This window comes from Neovison vison, unplaced genomic scaffold (genome assembly GCF_020171115.1).
Source record: "Neovison vison isolate M4711 unplaced genomic scaffold, ASM_NN_V1 Scaffold_135, whole genome shotgun sequence".
Lineage (NCBI taxonomy): Eukaryota > Metazoa > Chordata > Mammalia > Carnivora > Mustelidae > Neogale > Neogale vison.
Window position 1 is genome coordinate 4,166 of NW_025334924.1, and position 24,908 is coordinate 29,073.

The following is a 24,908-nucleotide window of genomic DNA, read 5'->3' on the forward strand; positions in this document are numbered from 1 at the left end:
CTGAGTGGCTCAGTAGTTAAATCCTCTGCCTTCAGCTCAGGTCATGATCTCAGGGTCCTGGGATCAAGCCCCGCATCAGGCTCTCTGCTTGGCAGGGAGCCTGCTTCCTCCTCTCTCTCTGCCTGCTTGTGATCTCTGCCTGTCAAATAAATAAATAAAATCTTTAAAAAAGGGGCGCCTGGGTGGCTCAGTGGGTTAAGCCTCTGCCTTCAGCTCTGGTCATGATCCCAGGGTGCTGGGATTGAGCCCCACATCGGGCTCTCTGCTTAGGGGGGAGCCCGGTTCCTCCTCTCTCTCCGGCTGTTTCTCTGCCTACTTGTGATCTCTCTCTCTGTCCAATAAATAAATAAAATCTTAAAAAAAAAATCCTTAAAAAAATAAACTATCCTAAACCATGGTTTTCTCATTTGTAAAATGGGGCAATAATGCTGACCTCAGAGGTGGTATGGCCATTAGGTGAAATCCGAGTATAGCACTTGGCACAGAACCCAATAAATGTCACCTGTTGGCAATTAAAAAATAATTTTACCAGGGGCGCCTGGGTGGCTCAGTGGGTTAAGCCGCTGCCTTCGGCTCAGGTCGTGATCTCAGTGTCCTGGGATCGAGTCCTGCATCGGGCTCCCTGCTCAGCAGGGCGCCTGCTTCCCTCTCTCTCTCTTTCTGCCTGCCTCTCTGTCTACTTGTGATCTCTGTCAAATAAACAAATAAAATCGTAAAAAATAATAATAATAATAATTTTACCTATGAAGCAGACAGTAAGTTAGTAGGAAATTAAGAATGAGATGAAAATGAAATAAGCATCCCTGGATAATGGTTTGATTTCAAAATCTCTGGAAGGCAGAGGCAGGATTCAACCCTTCTTTATTAGTTAATTCTGCAAAAGAGCCTTCGGAGAGGATTCAATTTTTGTCTGTATCCCTGCTGTTCTTCTTCAAATACCAATCCTTCTCCAGGACATTCTCCAAATCCTTCCGAATTTGCAAGTGGGTGTGAGAGAAAACTATTCTAATGCTTTTATTCCTGCCTCAAGTTCTACTTTATAAACTGATTAAACAAAGAGGATAAAGAGAGATAAGAAAACCACGTACTTACTTTTCATTAATTTTCCTGATAATTCCTTCAGTGGTGAAGAGGGACTATTTCTACTGGCTACTAGAAGTCTAGAGGAGGATTCTTGGATTTCCATGGAAACTGGATGTGTTCCTGTTCTGGCCATTTCAAGATGGAGAGAATGGGCACTGTCACATTCCCGGGAAGGCAGCAAGTGATTCTGAATGTTGCTAGTTCTATTGTTCAGGTCAATTCCTTCAGATTGAGTCATAAGCAGTTGAGCTGAGCTTGAATCCTCCAATCTCTTGTCAAGAGACTCAGTTACAAAAGATGTTGCAGTTTCATGCTTCTTAGATGGAGAGACAGGCTCAGCCTATGCACTCTGCTTCTCGGTGTTGAGACTGTGTGCTCTTATTCGGGACCAAGTTGTAGAGTGAAAACTTTCAGCTTCTAACCAAAATTTAACCAAATGCTACATTCGCCGAAGTTCCATGAATTGAATAAAATAAGGGAGAACAACAGTGTCATGCAGGACTTGTTCAAGAGTCTTTGAAAGACTTGATTTGGGGGCGCCTGGGTGGCTCAGTGGGTTAAGCCGCTGCCTTCGGCTCAGGTCATGATCCCAGGGTCCTGGGATCGAGTCCCGCATCGGGCTCTCTGCTCAGCAGGGGGCCTGCTTCCTCCTCTCTCTCTGCCTGCCTCTCTGTCTACTTGTGATCTCTCTCTGTCAAATAAATAAATAAAATCTTTTTAAAAAAAAAAAAAGAAAGACATGATTTGGTCTCTTGAGTCTGGTAGTCCAGACAAGATCTGCCTGAAAGAAGCAAAAGATTAGCAATTCAGTAACAAATAATTTAAGATTAATAGATTAGTCAGCCACAATCAGCTTAGTGGCACCAGAATTCTTGAATAAAAGTTTACTTCCCGGGTGCCTGGGTGGCTCAGTGGGTTAAAGCCTCTGCCTTCAGCTCAGGTCATGATCCCAGGGTCCTAGGATCAAACTCCGCATTGGGCTCTCTGCTCAGCAGGGGGCCTGCTTCCTCCTCTCTCCGCCTGCCTCTCTGCCTACTTGTGATCTCTCTCTGTCAAATAAATAAATAAAATCTTAAAAAAAAAAAAAGTTGGAGCGCCTGGGTGGCTCAGTGGGTTAAAGCCTCTGCCTTCGGCTCCGGTCATGATCCTGGGGTCCTGGGATCGAGCCCCGCGTCGGGCTCTCTGCTCTGCAGGGAGCATGCTTCCTCCTCTCTCTCTCTTTCTCTCTCTGCCTGCCTCTCTGCCTACTTGTGGTCTCTGTCTGTCAAATAAATAAATAAAATCTTAAAAAAAAATAAAAATAAAAAATAAATAAAAAAGAGTTTACTTCCCTAGCAATTTAATGAATATAAAGAACTAGAAATACTGTCACTGTGACTGCTAAACAGGCAAAGAAACAAGTGTTCGAACTTAATTCAACTATTAAAAAGCTCTTTAATTCAATTATTCTTATCTGACTTTTTTTTTAAGATTTTATTTATTTATTTGACAGAGAGATCACAAGTAGGCAGAGAGGCAGGCAGAGAGAGAGAGAGAGAGGAGGAAGCAGGCTCCCTGCTGAGCAGAGAGCCCGATGCGGGACTCGATCCCAGGACCCTGAAATTGTGACCTGAGCCGAAGGCAGCGGCTTAACCCACTGAGCCACCCAGGCGCCCTCTTATCTGACTTTTAATGGCAGTTCAGACCATGGAAATTCTTGGGGAAAAAAAAAATCTTACGATACTAGTACCAAAGAAAGGCAGCCAATAAAAATATGAAAATATATTCCATCTAATTAAAAATGCCAGAAAAGCAAATTAATATAACATTTTTGTCTGTCAAACTGGAAGATGTTTTTTTCAAAAAATAACAATAAAACCCAACAAAGGCACAGCAGAACAGGCAACACTGTCACCCACTGATGATGAAAATAAAAAATAACAAAACCTCTTTGGAAGAACATTCAGTAACAGAGGGCAAAGCTTTAAAAATCTGCATGACTGGGCGCCTGGGTGGCTCAGTGGGTTAAGCCGCTGCCTTCGGCTCAGGTCATGATCTCAGGGTCCTGGAATCGAGTCCCGCATCGGGCTCTCTGCTCAGCGGGGAGCCTGCTCCCCCCCCCGCCTGCCTCTCCATCTACTTGTGATTTCTCTCTGTCAAATAAATAAATAAAATCTTAAAAAAAAAAAAAGCATCTGCATGATTTCGCAACCCAGTAACGCCACCTCTAGGAACTTTTCCTGAAGAAAAATTGTCCATGTGTGCATGGCCAGAAAAATGTTACCAATGCTCAGTGTTTGTTACAACAGATTAAAGAGTAGCTCTGGGATTTTTATCTTGAGAAATAAAACTAAACTTACCAAAATTTAATAAAAATAAGTTCATTGTATATGTAACTAAATTTAGGTTACGATTATAACCACAAACTATTAGAATAAACAAAAACACTTTTTTTAACATTTAAAGCATTGACATTTTGAGGTTCAGCTTCATAAAATTAGCAGGGTTTGATCAATTTTTCAAAATGGCTTTTCTTAATCCTTTGATATTCAAATTATTTTCTTTTGAAACACTTCATGTGTCATCCTTGCCGGCTGTCTCTCTCTCTCTTTTTTTTTTTCTTTTATTTTTTCTTTTTTTTTTTTTTCCGAGAGAGGGTGCGAGTGAGCAAGCACAGCCCAACCCAACACCGGCTCTAATCTCATGACCCTACCTGAGCTGAAATCAAGAGTGGGGTGCTTAACCGACTGTGCTACCCAGGCACCTCCTGGGTGTCTCATGTTCAAGGTTAACCAGTACATCTCTGTCAACCTCCCTTTCTTGAACTTCACAAAATTCTGATCCTTTGCAAGATTTACTAATTTTTAAATTAAAATTTTAATTCTGAGATAATGGTAAGTTCAAATACAACAATAAGATACAATACAGGGAGATCCCATGTACCCTTTACCGAGGTTCCCCAAGGTAACATCTTACATTACCATATTACAGTATCACATCAAGGTACTGATGTTGCTACAACCACCAATCTTACTCTGATCTTCCCATTTCACCTGTACACAACTGTGGACTTCATTCCATGCAAGGGAATCCATGCAACTTTACCCTGGGTAACTGCCAAGTTACTGAACAGTTCCAATGCCACATGGATGCCTCATGTGGCCTTTTGTAACCACCTCCTCCATTCCTCGGCCCTGGCAAACACTACTCTATCCTTCATTTCTCTAATTTTGTCATTTCAAAAATATTATACAAATGGAATCCTACTGCGCATAACCTTTTGGGACTGGCTTTTGACGCTCAGCACAATTCCCTTGGGACTCACCCAAGCTGTGAGGTAAATCAATAGTGTGCTCTTCTTCATGGCTGAGCAGTATTCTGTGGTATGCAAGTACCAGTGTGTCTAACCACTCACTCGATGCTGCAAGACAGCCGGGTTTCGGCTTTTAAGCTGCTATGGACATCGGGGTACAGGCTTTTGTGGGAATGTAAGTTTCCACTTCTCTAGGATAAAAGCTGAAGAGTGCAACTGCAGGGTCATATGACATCTGCACGTTCTGCTCCACAAGAAACACCAAACTATTTTCCAGAGTGCCTGTACCATTTCACATCCCCACCAGCAACACAGGTGTAATCCAGTAAAACTTACAATTTTATTTTGTGATCAATACAAATGCTGTTTGCAGTGTACTGCTGAGTGTGGCCCACAGACACTCTGACATCTTTGAAGATACACAACTGTTAAGCAAATAGGTCAAAAGACGGGCTAATTTAATTAGACATCAATTTATTCACTTTTCTTTCAATTTATGATGCCATGACACACAACTTTTATGAAGTGCAGAACTGTGGGCGAAAATTCGATCTCCTTCGTATCTTTTTTGGGGGCAGGGGGGAAGAAGTTATTTTAACATAGTAGGGATCCTATTACACTCACTGTTATGTGACCTGCTTTTTGCACTTTAACCTTAGATATTTCTCTAGGTCATCTTCGGACTTTTAAATGGCTCCCTAATATTCCAGATGCGGGGACACCACAATGTATCTACTTCTCCATCGCCAGATATGTACCTGTTGTTCCTCATTTTTTGCTTTCACAAATAACACTGCAATAAAAGCTTTATACATACTTGCATCTACATCTTTTGGCATATATGTGACTACCTCTGAGGGCTAGATCTTCTATTTTACATTCTGATAACTACTTCCACACTGCCTTCCAAAAAAATCTTCATCAATCTACACTTCCACTAAATAGGACTGGCTATTTCTCTGCATCTCCGTTACCATTCAAATTGTCAAACTTTAAAGATTTGCTGATGTGTTAGGGAGAACATTAACTCATTACTTAAATTTGCAATTTCCTGAGTATGAGTGAAATGAGGCATCTTGTTCATATAATTACTGGTTAAATGTATTTCTTCTTCTGGAAATGGCCCTTTTTTTTTTTTAACTGAGAATGCTTTATATTTTTTGCTTATGGGAACGTAATAGAGTATCATTTGTTATACTTGTAGCTGTTATTTTTATTTACTTTTTAAATTTTATTTATTTTTTTATAACATTTTATTTATTCATTTGACAGTGACAGAGATAGCGAGAAGGGAAATATAAGCAGGGGAAGTAGGAGAGGAAGAAGCTGGCTTCCCGCCAAGCAGGGAGCCTAATGCGAGGCTCGATCCCAGGACCCCGGGATCATGACCCGAGCCGAAGGCAGACACCTAATGAATGAGCCCTCAGGTGCCCCAAATTTTATTTTAAGAAGGCTCCATGCCCAATGTGGGGATCAAACTCACAACCCACAGATCAAGAAACACATGCTCTTATCTTAAATACAGATCAAGAAACACATGCTCTTATCTTAAAGCACATTCCCATTATACAGTTCTACTATCCTCCAGCAAGAGTTTCCCATAACACACTCAATCCTTCCTACTAGAAGTTAACAAAAAGTGAGTCACTTACCCAGGTCGCCAAAATGAGCAGCCTCCATGTGGCTTGGCTGCTTCTTAAGTGTTGCTGTCCTGCTACTTGAAAAAGAGTCCATCTTGGCAGAAATGGCATTGATTGCAACATGACTTGGTCCTGCTGCCTCCAGCAAGGCATGATTTTTAGTGCTTTTTTGTGGGGAATGTACAGATATTGAAGCTATAATTTGGGGGGAAAAAGGTTAAAAATTAAACATAATTTGATAGCCTAAAAATGTCTCCTAAAGGACTTTAAGAGAACTTTAAAAATTAAATTTTGTAACACCTCCCTTAAGCATACACACTCAACAAAAAATACTTAACGGGAAAGGGAATCAAGCAGCAGAAAACTGGAAAGCAATGTCCTATTATTATTTATAACTCTCAAAATACTGTGCCAAAAATGGAACTTAAAACAAGAGATGTTTCTTTGAGAACTTCTACTGATGACAGAAAGTACCAAAGCCAGAAAACATTCTGATATATGGACCTTTTCAATTCCTTAATCCTTTTTGTCCAAGGAACAAAACTAAAACTTGTGAAATGGGGTAAAAGTGAGAAAAACATTCTTCAGAATACTTATTTTATTTTATTTTTTTGTCAGAGGAAGAGAGAGGGAGTACACAAGCCGGGGGAAACAGCAGGCTGAGGGAGAAGCAGGCTCCCTGCTGAGTAGGAAGCCCAATGTGGGACTCCATCCCAGGCCCCTGGGATCATGACCTGAACTGAAGGCAGACGCTTAAGCCACCCAGGCATCCCCTTATTTTACTTTTTAATTGGGTAACAAAATTTCTCTAATGAAAAACATTTATGATCAAGGATCAAGCTGCTTGAGATAAAGCACACTTAAAAAATTCACAAAATACATTTTCCTTAGTAGTCTGACGAAAGGGCCTATTGACGTCAGAATAAAGAAATTACCCATTTGCTAACAGGAAATAAGCAACTCAGTATTACAACACTGTCAAAGTAGTCCTGTGACGTTGCTACAGCTGGATCAGCATTCAAACTCTCCTATTTATTCCATACAAATATTAAAGACTCTTAGTAAAGGTCTTTAAGAAGTGTTGGCCTAGGGACGCCTGGGTGGCTCAGTTGGTTGGACGACTGCCTTCGGCTCAGGTCATGATCCCGGAGTCCCAGGATCGAGTCCCGCATCGGGCTCCCAGCTCCATGGGGAGTCTGCTTCTCTCTCTGACCTTCTCCTCACTCATGTTCTCTCTCACTGTCTCTATCTCAAATAAATAAATAAAATCTTTAAAAAAAAAAAAAGAAGTGTTGGCCTAGCACATTGCTATAGCAAGGACAGAAGGGACACCTGGGTGGTACAGTAGGCTAAGCATCTGCCTTCTGCTCAGGTCATGACCCCAGACTCCTGAGACGCAGTTCCATACACAGAGCTTCCTGCTCTGTGGGGAACCTGCTTCTCCCTCTGCCTGCTACTCTCCCTGCTTGTGCTCTCTCTCTAACAAATAAGTAAAATCTTAAAAAAGAAATTTTAAAAAATGTCCACCATGTCGGAAATGGTCTCCTTCCCTGACTCCTCCTCCTGAGGCTCTCTGCTCTTTTATTCTTTTTGCTAGAAACATTTACTCTCCAACCTTTTAATTATTACTAGAGCCAACTTTTCTGAAAAGATTATTTAAACCTGTAAGTACTCCTCTTTTTCCCACAAATAAACTTGAGACCCTGACACATCTGTTAAAATAAATAAAACCAGATAAAATAGGTACCTAAAATCTAAACAGATATCTAAAGGAGATTTTTAAAAAGAGTTATTAGGGGACGTCCGGGTGGCTCAGTCATTAAGCGTCTGCCTTTGGCCCAGGCCATAATTCCAGCATCCTGGGACTGAGCCCCACTTCGGGCTCCCTGCTCGGTGGGGAGACTCCTTCTCCCTCTCACACCGCCATCCTGCCCCTGCTTGTGTTCCCTCTCTCACTATGTCTCTCTCTGTCAAATAAATAAATAAATACATTAAAAAACAAAACAAAACAGTTATTAGTAACTCTGGTTGACTCAAGGGGAACGTCTCACTCACACTCTGGACCTCTCTGCAGCAGCTCTTAGGGTACACTTCTATGGAACTGGAGCCCCAGGGAGTAAGCCCTGACCTGCATCTGACACCTGGCCTTTGATCTGGGCTTGGGGCCTATTAATTCCTTACCGCTAGCTATTCTCACTTTGACTTGACCATATCAAGACCAATTTGTCCAAATACCAAACTCACCGCATCTTCTTCCAAACTAATGCTCCTATTCGATTTCCCTATCTCTGCTCAACCTGCCAGTCTCCAAAGCTCAGAATCATGGGCCCATTCTTTTTCACTCTACATGTTTACCTAAGATTGGTTGATTTTTTCTTAAAGATATTATACATCTACTTACATGTTTATTATCAACACCACACCCTTAATACAGGCTTTTCTGTATTACAGCAAAACGACTTCTTTGGTTTCCATCCTATAGAACTCTTCCAGACTTACCTTTCATAAATACCGTATATAAAGCATCAACATCCTACTCAAAGCCTACAGGCTCCCTATGTTCTCTGTCTAAACTCTCTATTCTGGTCTCTAAGGTCCTTACAACTGGGTATCAATCTTCTGTGAAAATACCCCCTTACTTGTCTGAAGGTCCCTCTGCCCAATATATACTCAAAGAAGAGGCTGGGCTGTTAGGGAAAAGAGAAAGAACTGCCTCTTTCACTCAAATCCTTATTATTCAACTTTTATATAGATTAAGTCCCATTTCTACAAAACCTTCCCCACACTTAAAAAAGCATTTGCTGATCACAAATTCCTCTGAACTCCTCACAATATTTCATCTAACTAAGCCATCATGTTCAGGGCCTCTTCTGCTACAACAAGAGCTACCAGAGTAGTACCTCCTACGTACCAAACCTTGTACTGGGGGCTCGATACACATTTTTTGGAGGGTATATTACTTCATTATCTCTTACACCAATTTTGCAAGACCAGTATTTTCCTCAAATTTTTTTAAAAGATTTTATTTATTTATTTGACAGAGATCACAAGTAGGCAGAGAGGCAGGCAGAGAGAGAGAGAGAGAGAGAAGGAAGCAGGCTCCCTGCTGATCAGAGAGCCCGATAGGGACTCAATTCCAGGACCCTGAGATCATGACCTGAGCCAAAGGCAGAGGCTTTAACCCAGGCACCCCTATTTTCCTCATTTTTGAGATGCAGAAAGACAAAAGTTAAATACTTGATACATGTCAATGAGATAGTAGTTGTTTCAACAGGCAGAACTTGAGCTTTGGTCTGCCAGACTCTAGAAAAATCACCCTTTTACCTTTGGTTGGAATCTCAGACTCTAGAATTATGTGGATAAAATAATATATGTAAATGTCTCCAACTACCTCCCACCCACCATTCCAAAATTGAACATATAATTTCCCAACTTGGTTCTCCACCAGTCACACAGTTAGGCAAGCCAGAAAAGTAGGTGTTAAACTGAAACCTTCCTATCCCTTACACCTCCTATTTAATCAATAACAAAGTTCTATTGATTTTTGCTCTGAACTGATCACTCCATCTCTCTTTATTTTCATCACTGTAGATCCAGCCCATGCCATCTGTGGACTCACTTGATGAATGTTCCTCTCCCCTATCAATCTCTAAGTTCAGTGAGTACAGGAGCAAAGTCTTTTTTTTTTTTTTGCCTAGCCTCAGTTTTTGGCTAATGCCTACAACAGAACAGGTGTTCAAGAAATGGTTGTTATTGGGACGCCTGGGTGGCTCAGTTGGTTGGACGACTGCCTTCGGCTCAGGGCGTGATCCTGGAGTCCCGGGATCGAGTCCCACATCGGGCTCCCAGCTCCATGGGGAGTCTGCTTCGCTCTCTGACCTTCTCCTCGCTCATGCTCTCTCTCTCAAATAAATAAATAAAATCTTTAAAAAAAAAAAAGAAATGGTTGTTATTAGTATGTTGGTGTATTTGCTACTATTCCACGTCTAAGCTCTAATCATACTGCAAACTTCTTGAGGGCCTGTTTCCTATGAAAGGAAGATTCTGTAAGATTCTGTTCTGTAAGATTCTAAGGTAAGCCAGTGAATGCTAAGCACAGATTATGTACTGTCACAGGGTAGGAACATGGAATTTTTTTAGCCAGGTACAGTTTCAGAAGTTAGGCAGGCCAACCCTCTCACTCCACAAATGAAGAATCCGAGGAAGGTTACAGGTCTTCCCAAGGTCACACTGTTAGTAGCAGTTTAGAGTAGAAGACCTGAGAAATATAAAGTGCCTGAGACATCAAACCCCTTCCTTCTACATTCGGATCTCGTCTTTACACATGCTGCTTGCTAAGGGCTTGAAGTATTTATCAAAGTCAATCAAATTCTGCTTAAGGAAAGCAGTATGAACCAACACGGTTCATAAACACCTGGCTTAAAATTAACAGACGTAAGCAGAAAATAAGACTGTAAAGTACCCTAGCTCTTCCCTAATATTACAAATCTCTTAAGTTATAATTAGTCACTCTCCAGCAAACTGAGCATAAATGGTTAATACTCAATGCTAGCCACATAAGATACAAACATCTGAAAAAGAGTCTAAGTAGCGGGCACCTGGGTGGCTCAGTGGGTTAATGCCTCTGCCTTCGGCTCAGGTCATGATCCCGGAGTCCTGGGATCGAGTCCCGAATTGGGCTCTCTGCTCAGCAGGGAGCCTTCTTCCCTTCCTTCTCTCTCTGCCTGCCTCTCTGCCTACTTGTGATCTCTGTCTGTCAAATAAATAAATAAAATCTTAAAAAAAAGTCTAAGTAGCAATCTATAGATCTCATGTAAATAGATTTTATTTATGAAATTTACATTAACGGCTATATAAACAATTTCCATTATAATTTTCCATTCCAATCTTTGTAATTAATATAATAAAATCAGTCAAAACTATAGTAGAGATTACAACCTAAAGAAGCATGCTCTAGCCTATAAACATAGATAATATACTGATTACAATAAAGTACTCTGGATAAATTTAAGTTAAGACCATTCATCCAAAGTAACAGAGAAGTAAAAACTATAATGATCCATACTTCCGGGTAAACAACAGAAAGCCAAGCCTTGTAAGTGGAAGTTCTTTACTCCAGAGCTGTCAGCTGAGTTCAGAGTATTTTTCACTTTGAGTTTTTTTGTTTTTGTGTTTTGTTTTGTTTTTTTAAGATTTTATTTATTTGACAGAGATCACTAGTAGGCCGGGGGTGGGGTGAGTGGGGAGCAAGCTCCCTGCCAAGCAGAGAACCTGATGTGGGGCTCGATCATAGGACCCTGGGATCATGACCGGAGCCAAAGGCAGAGGCTTTACCCCACTGAGCCACCCAGCAGGCACTTTTTGTTTTGTTTTTAAAGATTTATTTATGGGGCACCTGGGTGGCTCAGTCAGTTAAGCCTCTGCCTTCAGCTCAGGTCATAATCCCAGGGTCCTAAGATCGATCTCTGCATCTGTTTCCTTTCTTGGTGGGGAGTCTGCTTCCCCTCCTCTGCCCTTCCTCCCATTTGTGCTCTCTCTGTCTCTCAAATAAAATAAATTTTAAAAAATAAAAAAGATGTTATTTATTTATTTTAGAAAGAGAGAGAGTGAGCACAGTGGGGAGGGGCAGATGGAGAGAGAGTCTGCAGCAGACTCCACACTGAGCCGAGCACCCAACACAGAGCTTGACCTCACGACCCTGAGCCAAAACCAAGAGCCAGACACTCAACCCATGCAAGCACCCCTCGCTTTTTGCTTTTTTAAACAATAAAGTCAACTACAAACCATAAGAGATGCTCAACTACAGGAAAGAAACTGAGGGTTGCTGGAGGGGAGGTATGAGGGGATGGGGTAACGGGTGATAGACATTAAGGAGGACACCTGATCTAATCCTGAGCACTGGGTGTTATATGCAACAGATGAATCACTAAACTCTACCTCTGACACTAACAATACACTCAATGTTAATTCACTGATTTTAAGTTAAAAAAATAATAAAATCAACTCATTAATTCTAGTGAACAAACATGTGATTAATGGAGGGCATTGGTTTACTGTATCACTAGGACAGCCAACAAGTGCTTAGCAAAAGCCTATCATATATGCAAGGTGCTGAAGAATATACAAGTCAAACAAGGAAATAAGTCACAATCATAAATAATTACAAAAGAAGGCAGAGATGATTAATGGCAAGAGAAGGGGGGAAGATAACAGGTTTAAATAGCCTGTAAATGCAAAGCACATCACTTTTTTAACACAATGGAACACCACTGAACTCACCTTTAATTGACTTGACATCTGAGGTTTTCTCTTGTTCTTTGCCTTTCACTGGAAGATAAAAAAGCATCATGACCAACTTCTACAGTCAAAAAGATCCCATCTGTACGATGTAAAAATTAGACAAGCTTTGTTCTAACAGATGAATATTCACAGCTGTACAACAATGGAATAACACCTTGGAGGGGGACAGGGCGAGACAGTTGTCAGGGGAAAGGAAGTGACCCTTGAACATCGTTCAGTCAAGAGCACTGAGCGTGCTAATGGAGAGACAATGTCAGAATACCTGGGTTCAAATCTAGCTTGCAACTTATTACACAGCCCTCTGACCATGGACCAGTTACTTTACTTCTCTGGGTCTCAATTTCCTTGATTTATAACTTTAGAACAGTAATAACAACATCTACCTTAGAGGGTTATGAGTGAAAAAAAAATTAAAAAGAGCCCAGAAGAGTACGAGGTACAAGGTTAATTTAGGATGTTAACTAATATTATTAAAATGTGCCACTAGATGCGTCTTCAAGAAAAAGAGTTCTTTGTATATCGTATCTTACTTTTTGTGTATTCCTCTCATAGCAGCAAATAAAAACATTCTAAACTTATAGTCTAAATATCTAATACTCAAGGCTTAACAACTTCTCTTAAAGTGCTACACAGTCTCTTCTCCATTATACAAAACAGTAGAAATTCTACTGCAAATATGCTAACAATGTAATATCCAAGAAAGGAAGGTACATGGCAGCTTAAGCAAAGCGTGAACTCCTACAGGATCTGACATAAGACTATTTTTTTTAAAGATTTTATTTATTTATTTGACAGACAGAAATCACAAGTAGGCAGAGAGACAGAGAGAAGCAGGCTCCCAGCTGAGCAAAGAGCCTGATATGGGGCTCGATCCCAGAACTCTGGGAGTCATGACCTGAGCCGAAAGCAGTGGCTTTAACCCACTGAGCCAGCCAGGTGCCCCGACATAAGACTATTTTTAACCTTCCTTACTTTTCTTGTATTTTTTTCCAACATTAAATTTTCTTTAACCCCACCATGAAAAGCCTATCAAAATAAAAAATCCCAACATGTGCTCTTCAACAGTCAACACTGAAAGGCTAGTAGCAGGAAATAACAAGCTCTCAAAGTATCAGATAAATTAATCCATCAACAAGTATGTGAGTGCCTCGTATGTGCTAGACATTGTCCTGGCTCAGGAAGGAACAGTCCTGTCTTCAAGAAGTCTACATACAAGAATGTGGAGACAAACATGAACAAAAATTATCATTTCAGGTACTGATCACTGCTGTTGGAAAGAAAAAAAAATAATAAGGTAATGTAGTAGAAGCAACTGGGTTGCATCTGCAAACTGACTGCTTCTCCTACTTGAAACATGAACTTGTCTGGACTTCCAAGGCACTCGACTCCCTGGTTTCCAGCTGCTCCTTCTCAGTTTATTGCCTGGTCAACTTCTACCTACTGAGAGTTTCTCAGAGAAAGTTGGGCACCTTTTCTTTTCACTACGTACACATGTGTATTTCCTGGCTGAGCTTACCCATTCTGAAGGCTTTCAATACCACAGACAAGCTATGAATCCTGAATTTCTATTTCTAGTGTAAAACCTTCCTGACCTTAAAATTCATTTTGTTTAACCATCTACCCATCCTCTTCCAGAATTACACTCGTCCAAAATGGAACATACCCTCTCTTCCCAAACCTGGTTTACTTCACTTTTCATTTTTCTCATGAATGACAGACACTCCCACCCCAGTTTCTCAGGCCAAAAATCTTGGAGTCATTCTTAACATGTCTCTCCTTTACTTCCCACACTCAAAACACTTCTAAGACCAACGGATTTTAACCACTAAAACATACCTCCATATTTCCACTTTTGTCACCTTCAATACATTCTCATCAATCAGATCTCGTCAATACTTGAAACAGACAAGTACACACACAATCCAACAATAACCACATTATTAGTGTTTTGCCTTACTTCCCTTTTCCCCCCAAATATTATATAAAGGGTCCTATGACTCACTACCTGATCCCACTACTCTTCCCTTCCCGGAGATAAATACTGCCCTAAATTGGATGTTTTCTACCATTTATGTTTTTAGACTATTACTACCTGAGTGTAAAACATGCAGTTATTCTATAGATCTTTAAAAATGAAATGAATAGTATTCTTCTACACATATCTGAAGCTTGTATTCATCCCATAATTTGACTTCTCTATACTGATGCATTCATGTAGCTCTAGTACTTTCATTTTAGCTGCTGAATTTCTAAAATACACCTTTATTGATTCATTTTAGTACATGTCTTCCTATGTAGTCTATATGTAAGAAGTTCTCTAGGAGGGGTGCCTGGGTAGCTCAGATAGTTGAGCATCCGCCTTCAGCTCAGGTCATGATCTTCAGGTCCTGGGATCAAGCCCCACATCAGACTCCCAGCTCAGCCATGAGTCTGCCTCTCCTTCTCCCTCTGCCCCTCTCCCTGCTTGTGCGCGCTCTCTCTCTCTCTCTCTCTCTCTAATAAATAAATATAATCTTTAAAAAAAAAAACTTCTCTAGGATAAAACACTATAAGTGGAATTAATAGGTAACCAGTGATGGGCAGTTTTAATGAAAGTGGCCATTTAATTAATATTTTTCAATGGTATTTGATGTACTTTTAATTCATTTTCTTGAGTTCCTCTGAGGAAATATCCTTTTGTATTTATTGGGTATTTAGGTATCTTCTTTTATGGGCTGGCTACTCGATTCCTTTGTCCTTTACTGATTTGCAGAAATTCCACTCATATTCTGGATGTTAATCCTTGGTGTTTCAAATACCTTATGTGTATTTTATTGTATGGAAGCTTTAAATTTTAATGTAGCCAAATTTACATTATGTGGATTGTATTTTCCTATGTCTTAAAGATATCCTTTCCTAGCCCAGGATCAGATTTTTTTTTTCCCTCTGTATTTTCTTCCATATGATTTCAAATGTTGCTTTTTAAAATTCTGGGCTCTTATCTACCTGTATTTATTTGTTTGTCAGATATTGGGAAACTACAGCTCATGGGCCAAATCAAGCCCACCTTCAGTTTTTTATAAATAAAGTTTTAGTTTAACACAGCCATGTCCATTTGTTAACATATAATCTATGGCTACAAGGACACCATCTTGTCTTGAACAGAAAATTAACTGACCCCTGATGTATATGATACGACATAGAAAAATCCTAATTATTTTTCTGCCAGAGGGACAGCAAACATCACTTACTGATTAGTCCAACCTTTCTCAACTAAACAGGAACTCTTTATATACCAAGTTCTCATACACACATGGGTTTTTTCCTGGGCATTTAATTTCAGTCTTAATTACTTAACCATATAATCAGCCTTTGACAGGGCCAAGTCCTCTACCTTATTCTCTTACAAAACTACCTGCTCTATTAATTATAGTGTCAACTTGTCCTGATCCTAAAACCCCTACAGGAATTTTTAAAGTAGCACTGACTGAATGATTAATGTGGGGGAGAGTTCACATCTTTCTGGGATTGAGTCTTTCTATCCATGAACATAGTATACCTCTCCATTTATCTGGGTCTTCTTTCATGTCAAATTAGGTTTTATAAACTCTATAATGATTTTAGTTTTGTTTTTACTGGCATATAGTGGTAAAACTGAGTTTTAAATAATCCCATATAAACACATATATTTTTAAAACCCAGCTGAACTCTTTTAACTTTTATGAGTTCTAAAAGTATGAGTGTAGATCTTCTTCAGTTTTTTTATATATGCAATTATGTTATCTGGGACTAACCATTCCTTTGTCTCCTTTCCATTCCAAAACTTAAAATTTCCCTACTTTTTGTTTTGTGCTATTGTGAAGACTATATTAGCTTTCTTTTTGTGTAATATCCCTGATATATTTTCCCATCTTTTTACTTTTAACCTTCTTATGATCCTTTTTATACTAAATGGCATACAGGAGGAATCTAGTCTTTTCACTGGGACAGCCCATTTCTGTTTATTGTGATTACTGCTCTAGATGTCTGAAGAAGATCATTCTTAAAACTGTGTAAATTTGGGGCGCCTGGGTGGCTCAGTGGGTTAAAGCCCCTGCCTTCAGCTCAGGTCATGATCCCAGGGTCCTGGGATCGAGCCCTGCATCGGGCTCTCTGCTGAACAGGGAGCCTGCTTCCTCCTCTCTCTCTCTGCCTACTTGTGATCTGTCTGTCAAATAAATAAATAAAATCTTAAAAAAAAACTGTGTAAATTTGTTGATTTCTCCTGGTAAATCTGTATATTTTGCTTTATGTATTTTGAGACTGATATTAGGTTCAAAGCAGTTCAGAGTTTTATCTTCCTACTACCATTTTCATTTTATCATAATGTAGTCACCTTTTTATCCCTGATAATGTTTTGTTGTTTCAAGTATGTCATCTGCCACACAGCTTTCTTCTGGTTGACATTTGTCTACTATATCCTGCCATCCAGTTATTTTCAATTTCTCTATGTCCTTATGTCTTAGTTGTGTTCCCAGTAGTTTATTGCTGGATTTTGGTTTATTATCCAGCCTAACTTTTTGTCTTTTAGCCATACAGTCTTTACATTTATTGTGACTGCTGATTTAGGTTTATTTCAACTACATTATTCTATATTGCTAACTATACTTTTTCTTGTTTCTTTATTTCCTTGTATTATGAAACATCTAAAACAAAGACAATACTAGAATTTAATCTGAGTAATACTCAGGTTTGTCAAATCTTAAGATTATACTAATTTGCTTCTAAAAATTTTTCAAAAGAAGACATGCATGTGAAAATTAATTCTCTCCCTGATTGGATTTCCCCTTCTCCCCAGGGAAATAATTTCATAAAATAGATTATTGTCTCCACCTACAGTTTTACTCTTTAACATATTTCTGCATCTGTAAACAACATATAGCATTGATTGAAGGTTTTTAAACATTATATAAGTAGTCCTACCAACTGCCATTCCCAACGGCAGGATACCCTAACCAAATCTTGGTAGAGTCAAGCTTTAATCCCATCCTTCAGGAGTTCTCAAGAACTTTACTGCCTCAAGTAACACCTCTCTCTTCTGTATCATTTTCTCCCTCTCTACCAGATCATTTCTATCGCCATACAAACATGTTCTAGCACCTTTTATCTTAAAAAAAAGAAAAAAAATCGCTTAACCCAAGAGCCCCTTTTAGTTCCTTTTCACTGCAGTTTCTTGAAAAGGGTGTTTTTACTCTTGCTACTTTTCCACACTTCACCTTCTCCCTCCAACCCATTCCACTGATACTGATACCTCTCTCAAAAGTCATCAATTACTCCCACATTATCAAACTAAGTAGTTATTTCATCTTGATCCTGCAAGTGACATTCAACACAACACACCCTTCTTTTTTAAACACTATCTTCTCTTAGCTTCCATGATATCACACTCCTTTATAACTTGTATTTTTTTTAAGGTATATCTTTCTCCACGCATTTACCTTTTTTTTAAAAGATATTATTTATTTATTTGACAGAGATCACAAGTAGGCACAGAGGCAGGCAGAGATAGAGGAGGAAGCAGGCTCCCCGCTGAGCAGAGAGCCTGAGGCAGGGCTCGACCCCAAGACCCTGGGATCATGACCTGAGCCGAAGGCAGAGGCTTTAACCCACTGAGCCACCCAGGTGCCCCTGGTATTTTATTTTTGATTCCCCTTTGCCAATGGCTCGTGTTCCTCTATTTAACTTTTTAAAAAAGTTTTTTGTAAAGATTTATTCTTTTGAGAGAGAGACACACAGACAGACAGACAGAGTACAAGCAGGGGGAGAAGAAGAGGGAGAAGCAGACCTCTGTAGAACCGGAAGTGACATGGGGCTCAATCCCTGGACCTGGAAATCCTGATCTGAGCTAAAGGCAGCTAAAGGCCACCCATCTGAGCCATCCAGGTGCCCCTCAATTTAACTTCTAAAAGCTGGCTTAACTCTAGAACTTTCACCAAGGCTCTGTTCTTGTGTACAGTATGGCAGGAAGTGCTACCTGGCCACAGAACTCATTTTCCTCTTTCTAGCAAGAGGACTATAGCCTATTAGCTAGCTACTAGCTGGCTAGTTACTCTACATTTCCCAGAAGCTTTTGCAGTTATCTATGACCATATGACTAACTTCTCACCAAAAGAATATGAATAGAAATAATTTTGTGTCACTTTCCTGCCAAAGCTTCTCTTTCCTCCTTACCATGGATCAGGGGACTGAGGACAGACAGAAGAGGCTATGACCCAGCTTTGACAACAGACCACACCCCAAGGGAAAGAGGTGTAACAATATGGGAGGAAAGATCCCTGAATGACTGTGAAGCAAAGCCACCCAATAAACTTGGACTGTTAAATTCAAGAGAGTAATAAAAAAAAAATCTATCTTTTTTGAACCATTACACTTCAGTGTACCTTTGTTATAATAGCCTTAGCCTTTCAACATAACTAATCCTCACATTTTATGTATTCTCTAGGCGATCTCATTTAGTCCCATGTCATTAATCATCAGTTATGCAAAATGGTTTTTTTTTGAAGATTTTATTTATGTATTTAACACAGAGAGAGAGCACACAAGCAGGGGGAGTGGCAGGCAGAGGAAGAGGGAGAACCAGGCTCCCTGCTGAGCATAATGCAGGGGCTCGATCTCAGGATCCTGGGATCATGACCCGAGCTGAAGGCAGTGGCTTATCTGACTGGGCCACCCAGGTACCCCTGCAAAATATTTCTAAAGCCAGAACCGTATCTCAAGTTCTGACCTCTTCCTAGAACTACAGATTCATACATCCCACTGCTACCTTGACATATCCACATGGATGTCTGTTACACAAAGTCCTAATTGCCAAAAACAGTTCTTAATTCTTCCTGCCCCATGCTGTAAGCCCAAAACTTTCCCAGTTTTTCTTCACTCCAATCACTTGTTCAAGTTATGCTATTTCTGTCTCCAAAGCATATCCTATACCCCCTAAGTTTCAGCCTTCTTCAGGTTCCTTAAACGCACTCAGCTATTGCTGCCTTCAGACATTTGTACTTCTAGTTCTCTCTGGTTAGAATGCAGTTCCTTTGATCTTTTGTGAGGCTGGCTCTCTCCCTTCACTCAGATCTTAAACTAAATACCATCTTCTCAGACAAGCCTTCCTTTATTATCTGAACAAAGACTGCTGTCCTGTGATCTACTCCCACATCAGTTTAAATTCCCTGTTCAGCACTTTTTACTAGCAGATATTTTTTGTTTTTATTCATTTATTCAACAAGTATTTACCAAATTCCTAACTATGCCCAGGAACTGACCTATACATGGGGATACAGCTGTGAACAAAATCAGCTTCCATCTTAATAAAATACATAGAAAAGTAGAGGGTGATAAATGCTGTGGAGAAAGTAGGTAAGATAGGAGTGCAAGGGCTGGGGACTGCAATGTTAAAAGTAGGATGGACAGACAAAGCCTCACCAAGATGTCAAGGAGATGAGAGAACACAATAGTGGGTACCTGTGGGAAGAGGTTTCTAGGCAGAGGGGAAAAAAAATTAAGTGCAAAGGCCCTGAGGCAGGAACGTATTTGACAACAAAGAGGCCAATATAAAAAGAACAGTGAAAAGGAAACAGAAAACAGGAAAAGGTGAGCAGGAGATGAACACAGAGAAGAAATGGGAACAAGATTAAAGGGGGCCGTGTACAGAAAGCTACTGAAGAAATTTGAAGAGATAGGGGTCAAGGTTGGAAGAAGGGAAACCAAACTGAAGCCTACAGCAAAATAACTCTGCTTTCTCTATTTCCTTTCTGCCTTTGAAGATTTTATTTATTTGAGAGAGCAGGCAAGTGAGCAAGCAAGTGCTGACAGGGGATAGGGGATGGGGAGGTGGGGGTGGGAAGCAGAAAGAAAGGGACAGAGAGAATCCCAAGTAGGCTCTCTGCTCAGCTAGGGACTCAACACAGGCCTCCATCTCACGACCCTGAGATCATGATGTGAGTCCAAATCAAGAGTCAGACGCTCAACCAACTGAGCCACCCTGGCACCCATTTTCTCTACTTTCATAAAACCAGCTTCCTCTTAACTTTTAAGCTGAGATTTGAGTGACATCCTCTAGGAGGACTTAACTGTCCAATCTACGGGGATGACCACCTAGACCAGGGAGTTAATAGTCAGGGATGGTGAGAAGATGCTGAATTTGGTTACATTCTGGGGTAGACTTAGCAGATTTGCTTATGTAGATACAGGAGAGAAAGAAAGGTTCAAGAAGGTACTAAAGTTTTAGACTGAGCAAGTAAAAGAACAGAAATGCAATTTACTGAGGTGACAAAAAATCTGGAGTTAAATTTTGGTACAGTAACTCAAAGAGCCAGCCATCTGTCAGCCTATTATTTCTATTAACAGATATACTGTATCTATTAGGTAGAGGTATAACGTGGACCAACAGTTGGATATACCATTCTTAACTCGGGAGAGAATTCAAGCTGGAGATGTAAATTCAGGAGTCGTCTGCATATAGGTGGTATTTAAAAATGGTATTTCAAGACTGGATGGGATCCCTAAACAGAAGCATCTAGCTTCTACTCTTGCCACATTCAGCCTGCAAAAAGCAACTACCATGATCTTTTTATAACATAATATCAAATCACTCCTCTTTAAAAATTCTAAGGGGTGCCTGGGTAGCTCAGTTGGTTAAGTGTCTGACTCCGGATTTCAGCTCAGGTCACCATCTCAGGGTCATGAGATCCAGCCCCGAAGTAGCGCCACACTGAGCATGTAGCCTACTTAAGATTCTCTCCCTCTCCCCTATCCCTCTCGCGCTCTCTCTCTTTCAAAAATAATAATAATAATAAATTGAAATAATGTCTCTGCATTTGAAATAAAACCCAACTATGGCCTACAAAGCTCTGAATCTTGTCTACCGCTCCAAGCCCAAATCACAGTGGCCTTCCTTCCTTTCTTGAAGGACACCAAACTCTTTCTTGACTCACAACCTTTGGACATGCTCTTCCCTAGCCTCTCGTACCTCCTACTGAGCCCTTGGCTCTAAGTTCCAAGGTCACCTGCTGAGGCCCCTCTCTAACATCAAACCAAAATATGCTTCTCCTCTCACCTCATCTCTGTCATGTTATCAATTTGTAAATACACACAGGTATTAAAAGAGAAATGTATTGTCTGTCGGTCCCAGCAGACAAGAAGGTACATAGGTGCAGGGACATTTTCTTGTTCAGTGCTTAATAATGAGGGCCTAACACAGTGCCTGCCAAGCAGCAGACATTCAAAAGTATTTGTCGGACAGAGACAACAGTCTATTATGTAACATGCAATCTGCCTCATTATACACAGAATGCTTTCTTTCCCCCTTAAAAAAAACCACTTCAACACTGTCAAACAAATTAGAGCGATAAACTACACCAAGGTACATTATCAACAAAGCTTCCTTGTACCATTTTACAGGTTTCCTTCATTCAGCAGAGCTTTCATTCATTCCTCACAGTACCATTCACTCACCATGACATCAGTTACTAAAACTCTGCACGTACGTAAAAAGAATTCTTGAATTCATATCTGAATGGGGCCTTTAGGAACCACCTAATTCTTGGTTGAGAGAGGAGAAAAAAGTGGGTTAACACTTTTTTTTTTTTATCCCAGGTGACAGTCAGTAGCAGAGCAGTCATGTGAACCCAAGCCTCTGATAAGGTTTAGTGGTTTTTTTTGTTTCCCCCCTCTGATACCTTTTCTCTTAAATAACAAAACTTAAAGAACCACTATCACCCAAAAAGACCTACACTTGTTCATTCTGGATATATACTTTAAATGCAACACAACAACTTTATCCAGGATCAAAACTAAACTGCCTCTGCTTAAAAACTGGGCAACTATTAAAATTGAAAATCGGAAATTTCGTTTACAAAGTGAGCGTTCCAACAGTTAAGTTGACTTGCTAAGTCATCAAAAGAAATAGTCTTCATTAGGGAACTTTCAGCAATAAGTAATGTTATTTAGGAACTGCAGGATCCCCCACCCCACCCCCCAAAAAAGGGGAAACTAGAAAATAGCACCAGTTGAAGAAAAGAGCTTTTTCACATGTTGCTTTTAGATAGAAAACCCTCAGTATTCTGAAAAGTCAGAGACTTCCGTAACAAGGTACTAAAGGAATTTCCTTCTTCTGGATCCACCGTTTATAGACACACAGCACACAAACGCGAAAACGGGGTTTGCGCAAACAGGCATTAACTTGTACGGGCTCTGGCAAACACTTTTGGACCAGCGAGATAATTCCCCTCTGACCTCGCGCGAGGAGGCCACCTTCTCCCTCCCTGCAGAGTCCGGGAGCAAAGCAAGGCACGCAGGGGGCGTCTGCGCGGAAGCCGAGGGCCTCGCCACCACCCGGGAGGAAAGCCCGTGCAGGCCCACCTACCCCACCGCCGCCCCTGAAGCCCGGCCTGGCTCCCAGCCGGAGCCCCCTCTGCTACCTTTCGGCCGGAAGAAGGACATGGCGGGGCCCGGGTCGGGGCGGAGGGCGCGGGGTGACTGTCGCGGGGAGGGCCCGGCTCCCCTCATTCAGCAACCGGCCGGGTCCGCAGCGGCCGCCGCACTAGCCTGAAAAGAGACCCTTCTTCCGGGTGTGGGCCCCACCGCCTCCTCGAGAAGACCAGGCAGCTCCTGCCATCATATTATCAACAAGCCGCCCGCCCGGAGTTCCGGTCCTTCCCCGCGCGAGGCTTCACGGGAGGCCGACCCGCCGGCCCCGCCCCCCATCCCGCCTCCTCTCGTGGGTGCCGGGGCACGCGGCCAGCCCGCCCAAGTGATCCTGCGTGTGTGGGGCCTGTGCCCTTTCCCAGGTCCGGCGTCGCTGCCAGGGTTGGAGAGATGCCCATCCGGTTCCCGCAAAACTGACCCTCCCGGAGCCGGAGTCTTCTCCACTCCCCGCTGTCGCCGGACCCTGGAGTGGATGGCGCGGTGCCTCAGGTCTGGGGGCGTCCGGCCGTGGGCACTCAGAGCGTGCCCTTGTACACAAGGCGAGGCCAGCACTGCTGCGCTCCCCCTTAGCCCTCCTGTTTCTCGGTTCCAGTGAGGCTGAAAGGCACAGGCCGACTACAGCAGCTTCACCCTGCACCTGCAGCCCGTGCTTGCCCAGGCGAGCAGACCAAACACACACCCCCAGTCGCGCGGATACCGCAAGGTCACGGTTCCTCGAAGGGGGAAGAGGAGGCATAACCTGTTTTATGCGGCTCCACTGGCTTTCTCAATCACAGTGACCTCGGCAATAAAAAAGAAGTGGGCTTGTTTTCAGAACCAAATCCTACGAATGCTTAAGTCTGAAAGGGGCAGTAACATAAAAGCATCACCAGTAATTACAAGGCCGACTTGTGAATGATCCTTCAACCTTCGTTCAAATGCCTTTTCCCGGGTAAATCTGGCCCTCCATCCATCCCTAAAGCAGAGGGGAACGAAGTCTCCGCCGCCCTCTCAGTGTCCCTCACCACTGGGTGAGTGCGCCGATTGGGAAATAATTGAAGCGTTGTGTGGGCTCCTTTGGGGAAGACATATAGAAGATAGCACTCAATAAATGTCCACTGAGTATTTTTTAAATCAGTAAAATCATGTGACGGTTGGGGAAACGGGACCTAAAAGAAGTCCAACTTGTCCAAGATTATGGAGTGTCAGTGTTTGAGACTGTAACTAAAACCCGGTGTCTTTTCACCATATAATTAGAGCAACTTAATAGATTTGTTTTGGTCCTGGGCCTGTAAAGTAATCACAGCTGATACTTATTGAGAGTTTTCTACGCAGCTACTCTGCCAAAGCCTCCAGATTAAGGATAGACCTTGGGGGACGCCTGGGTGGCTCAGTTGGTTGAGCAGCTGCCTTTGGCTCAGGTCATGATCCCAGCGTCCTGGGATCGAGTCCCGCATCGGGCTCCTTGCTCCGTGGGGAGCCTGCCTCTCCCTCTGCCTCTCCCTCTGACTTTGCCTACCACTCTGCCTGTGCTCGCTCTCTCTATCTCTGACAAATAAATAAAATCTTTAAAAAAAAAAAAAGAATAGACCTTGGGTCTTGGTGTTGGGAAAACTAGGCACAGTAAAGTATCTTGTCCAAGGTCACAAGCTAACTAGGGGTGAATCCTGGATTTCAAACTTAGTTACCTCCAGAGCCTAAGATCAAACCTCTTGCTGCCTAGGTAAAGGGAGTGTGGCCCTGAGTTGGTGTTGAGAATGGTTGTCTGTTCATCTCCTGGGGGCCTCTGCAGAGGCCACAGTGGAATTTGGGCAGTGTCCTTCCAGGATCAGAGGGCTGTTGTAAACCAGCCTGCACTCAGGAGGACCACTCTGCTGTCTTGTGGCCAATAAAACCAAAGGTCTTGCCCTTCAATGAGATTGGCTGAAGACAAGGAAGAGTGTAGCTGATGTGCAGTTGATATAAGGGAATTATGTGGGATCTAGCAGAAGTGTAAGCAGGGGGCCCTTCTCTCTCTTCCCCCCCTGGAGTCCAGTCTCTTGGCAGCGCCTTCTTGTATTTGTTGACTGGCTAGTTGCCTGGGACTGAAGGGGGAGTGCAAGAAATCCCCTGAATATCATCACTGGACAGGAGCCAGGGGGAGTACTCTAATCCCTGCAAATCTCAAACCCTTTCTC

At 41.8% G+C, this 24,908-nt stretch overlaps 1 protein-coding gene across 3 annotated transcripts; it reads right to left on the bottom strand.

Moving 5' to 3' along the window:
* Nucleotides 1-945: 945 nt before the first annotated feature.
* On the bottom strand, nt 946-22,933 carry LOC122898148 (A-kinase anchor protein 10, mitochondrial-like). Of its 3 annotated transcripts, XM_044236224.1 has the most exons (5): nt 22,746-22,933; nt 12,295-12,342; nt 6,028-6,210; nt 1,828-1,864; nt 946-1,613 (listed from the first exon to the last, which is right to left on the bottom strand). In XM_044236224.1, exons 1-5 carry the CDS (start codon nt 22,831-22,833, stop codon nt 1,523-1,525), a joined length of 447 nt encoding a protein of 148 aa, XP_044092159.1. In that variant the 5' UTR covers nt 22,834-22,933; the 3' UTR covers nt 946-1,522. The 3 variants fall into 3 exon arrangements, with proteins under 3 accessions (XP_044092159.1, XP_044092161.1, XP_044092160.1); XM_044236226.1 differs by lacking the exons at nt 946-1,613; nt 1,828-1,864 and adding an exon at nt 2,103-2,132; XM_044236225.1 differs by lacking the exons at nt 946-1,613; nt 1,828-1,864 and adding an exon at nt 3,208-4,800.
* Nucleotides 22,934-24,908: the final 1,975 nt, after the last annotated feature.

What these genes read in the sequence shown, in the direction of transcription:
- LOC122898148 (XM_044236224.1), bottom strand. Translation starts at nt 22,833, where the DNA reads ATGAGGGGAGCCGGGCCCTCCCCGCGACAGTCACCCCGCGCCCTCCGC. An exon ending in AGATGTCAAGTCAATTAAAG is followed by an intron (nt 6,211 to 12,294) that starts GTGAGTTCAGTG and finishes CCCAAATTATAG; the next exon opens with CTTCAATATCTGTACATTCC. An exon ending in TGCTCATTTTGGCGACCTGG is followed by an intron (nt 1,865 to 6,027) that starts GTAAGTGACTCA and finishes TGCTTCTTTCAG; the next exon opens with GCAGATCTTGTCTGGACTAC.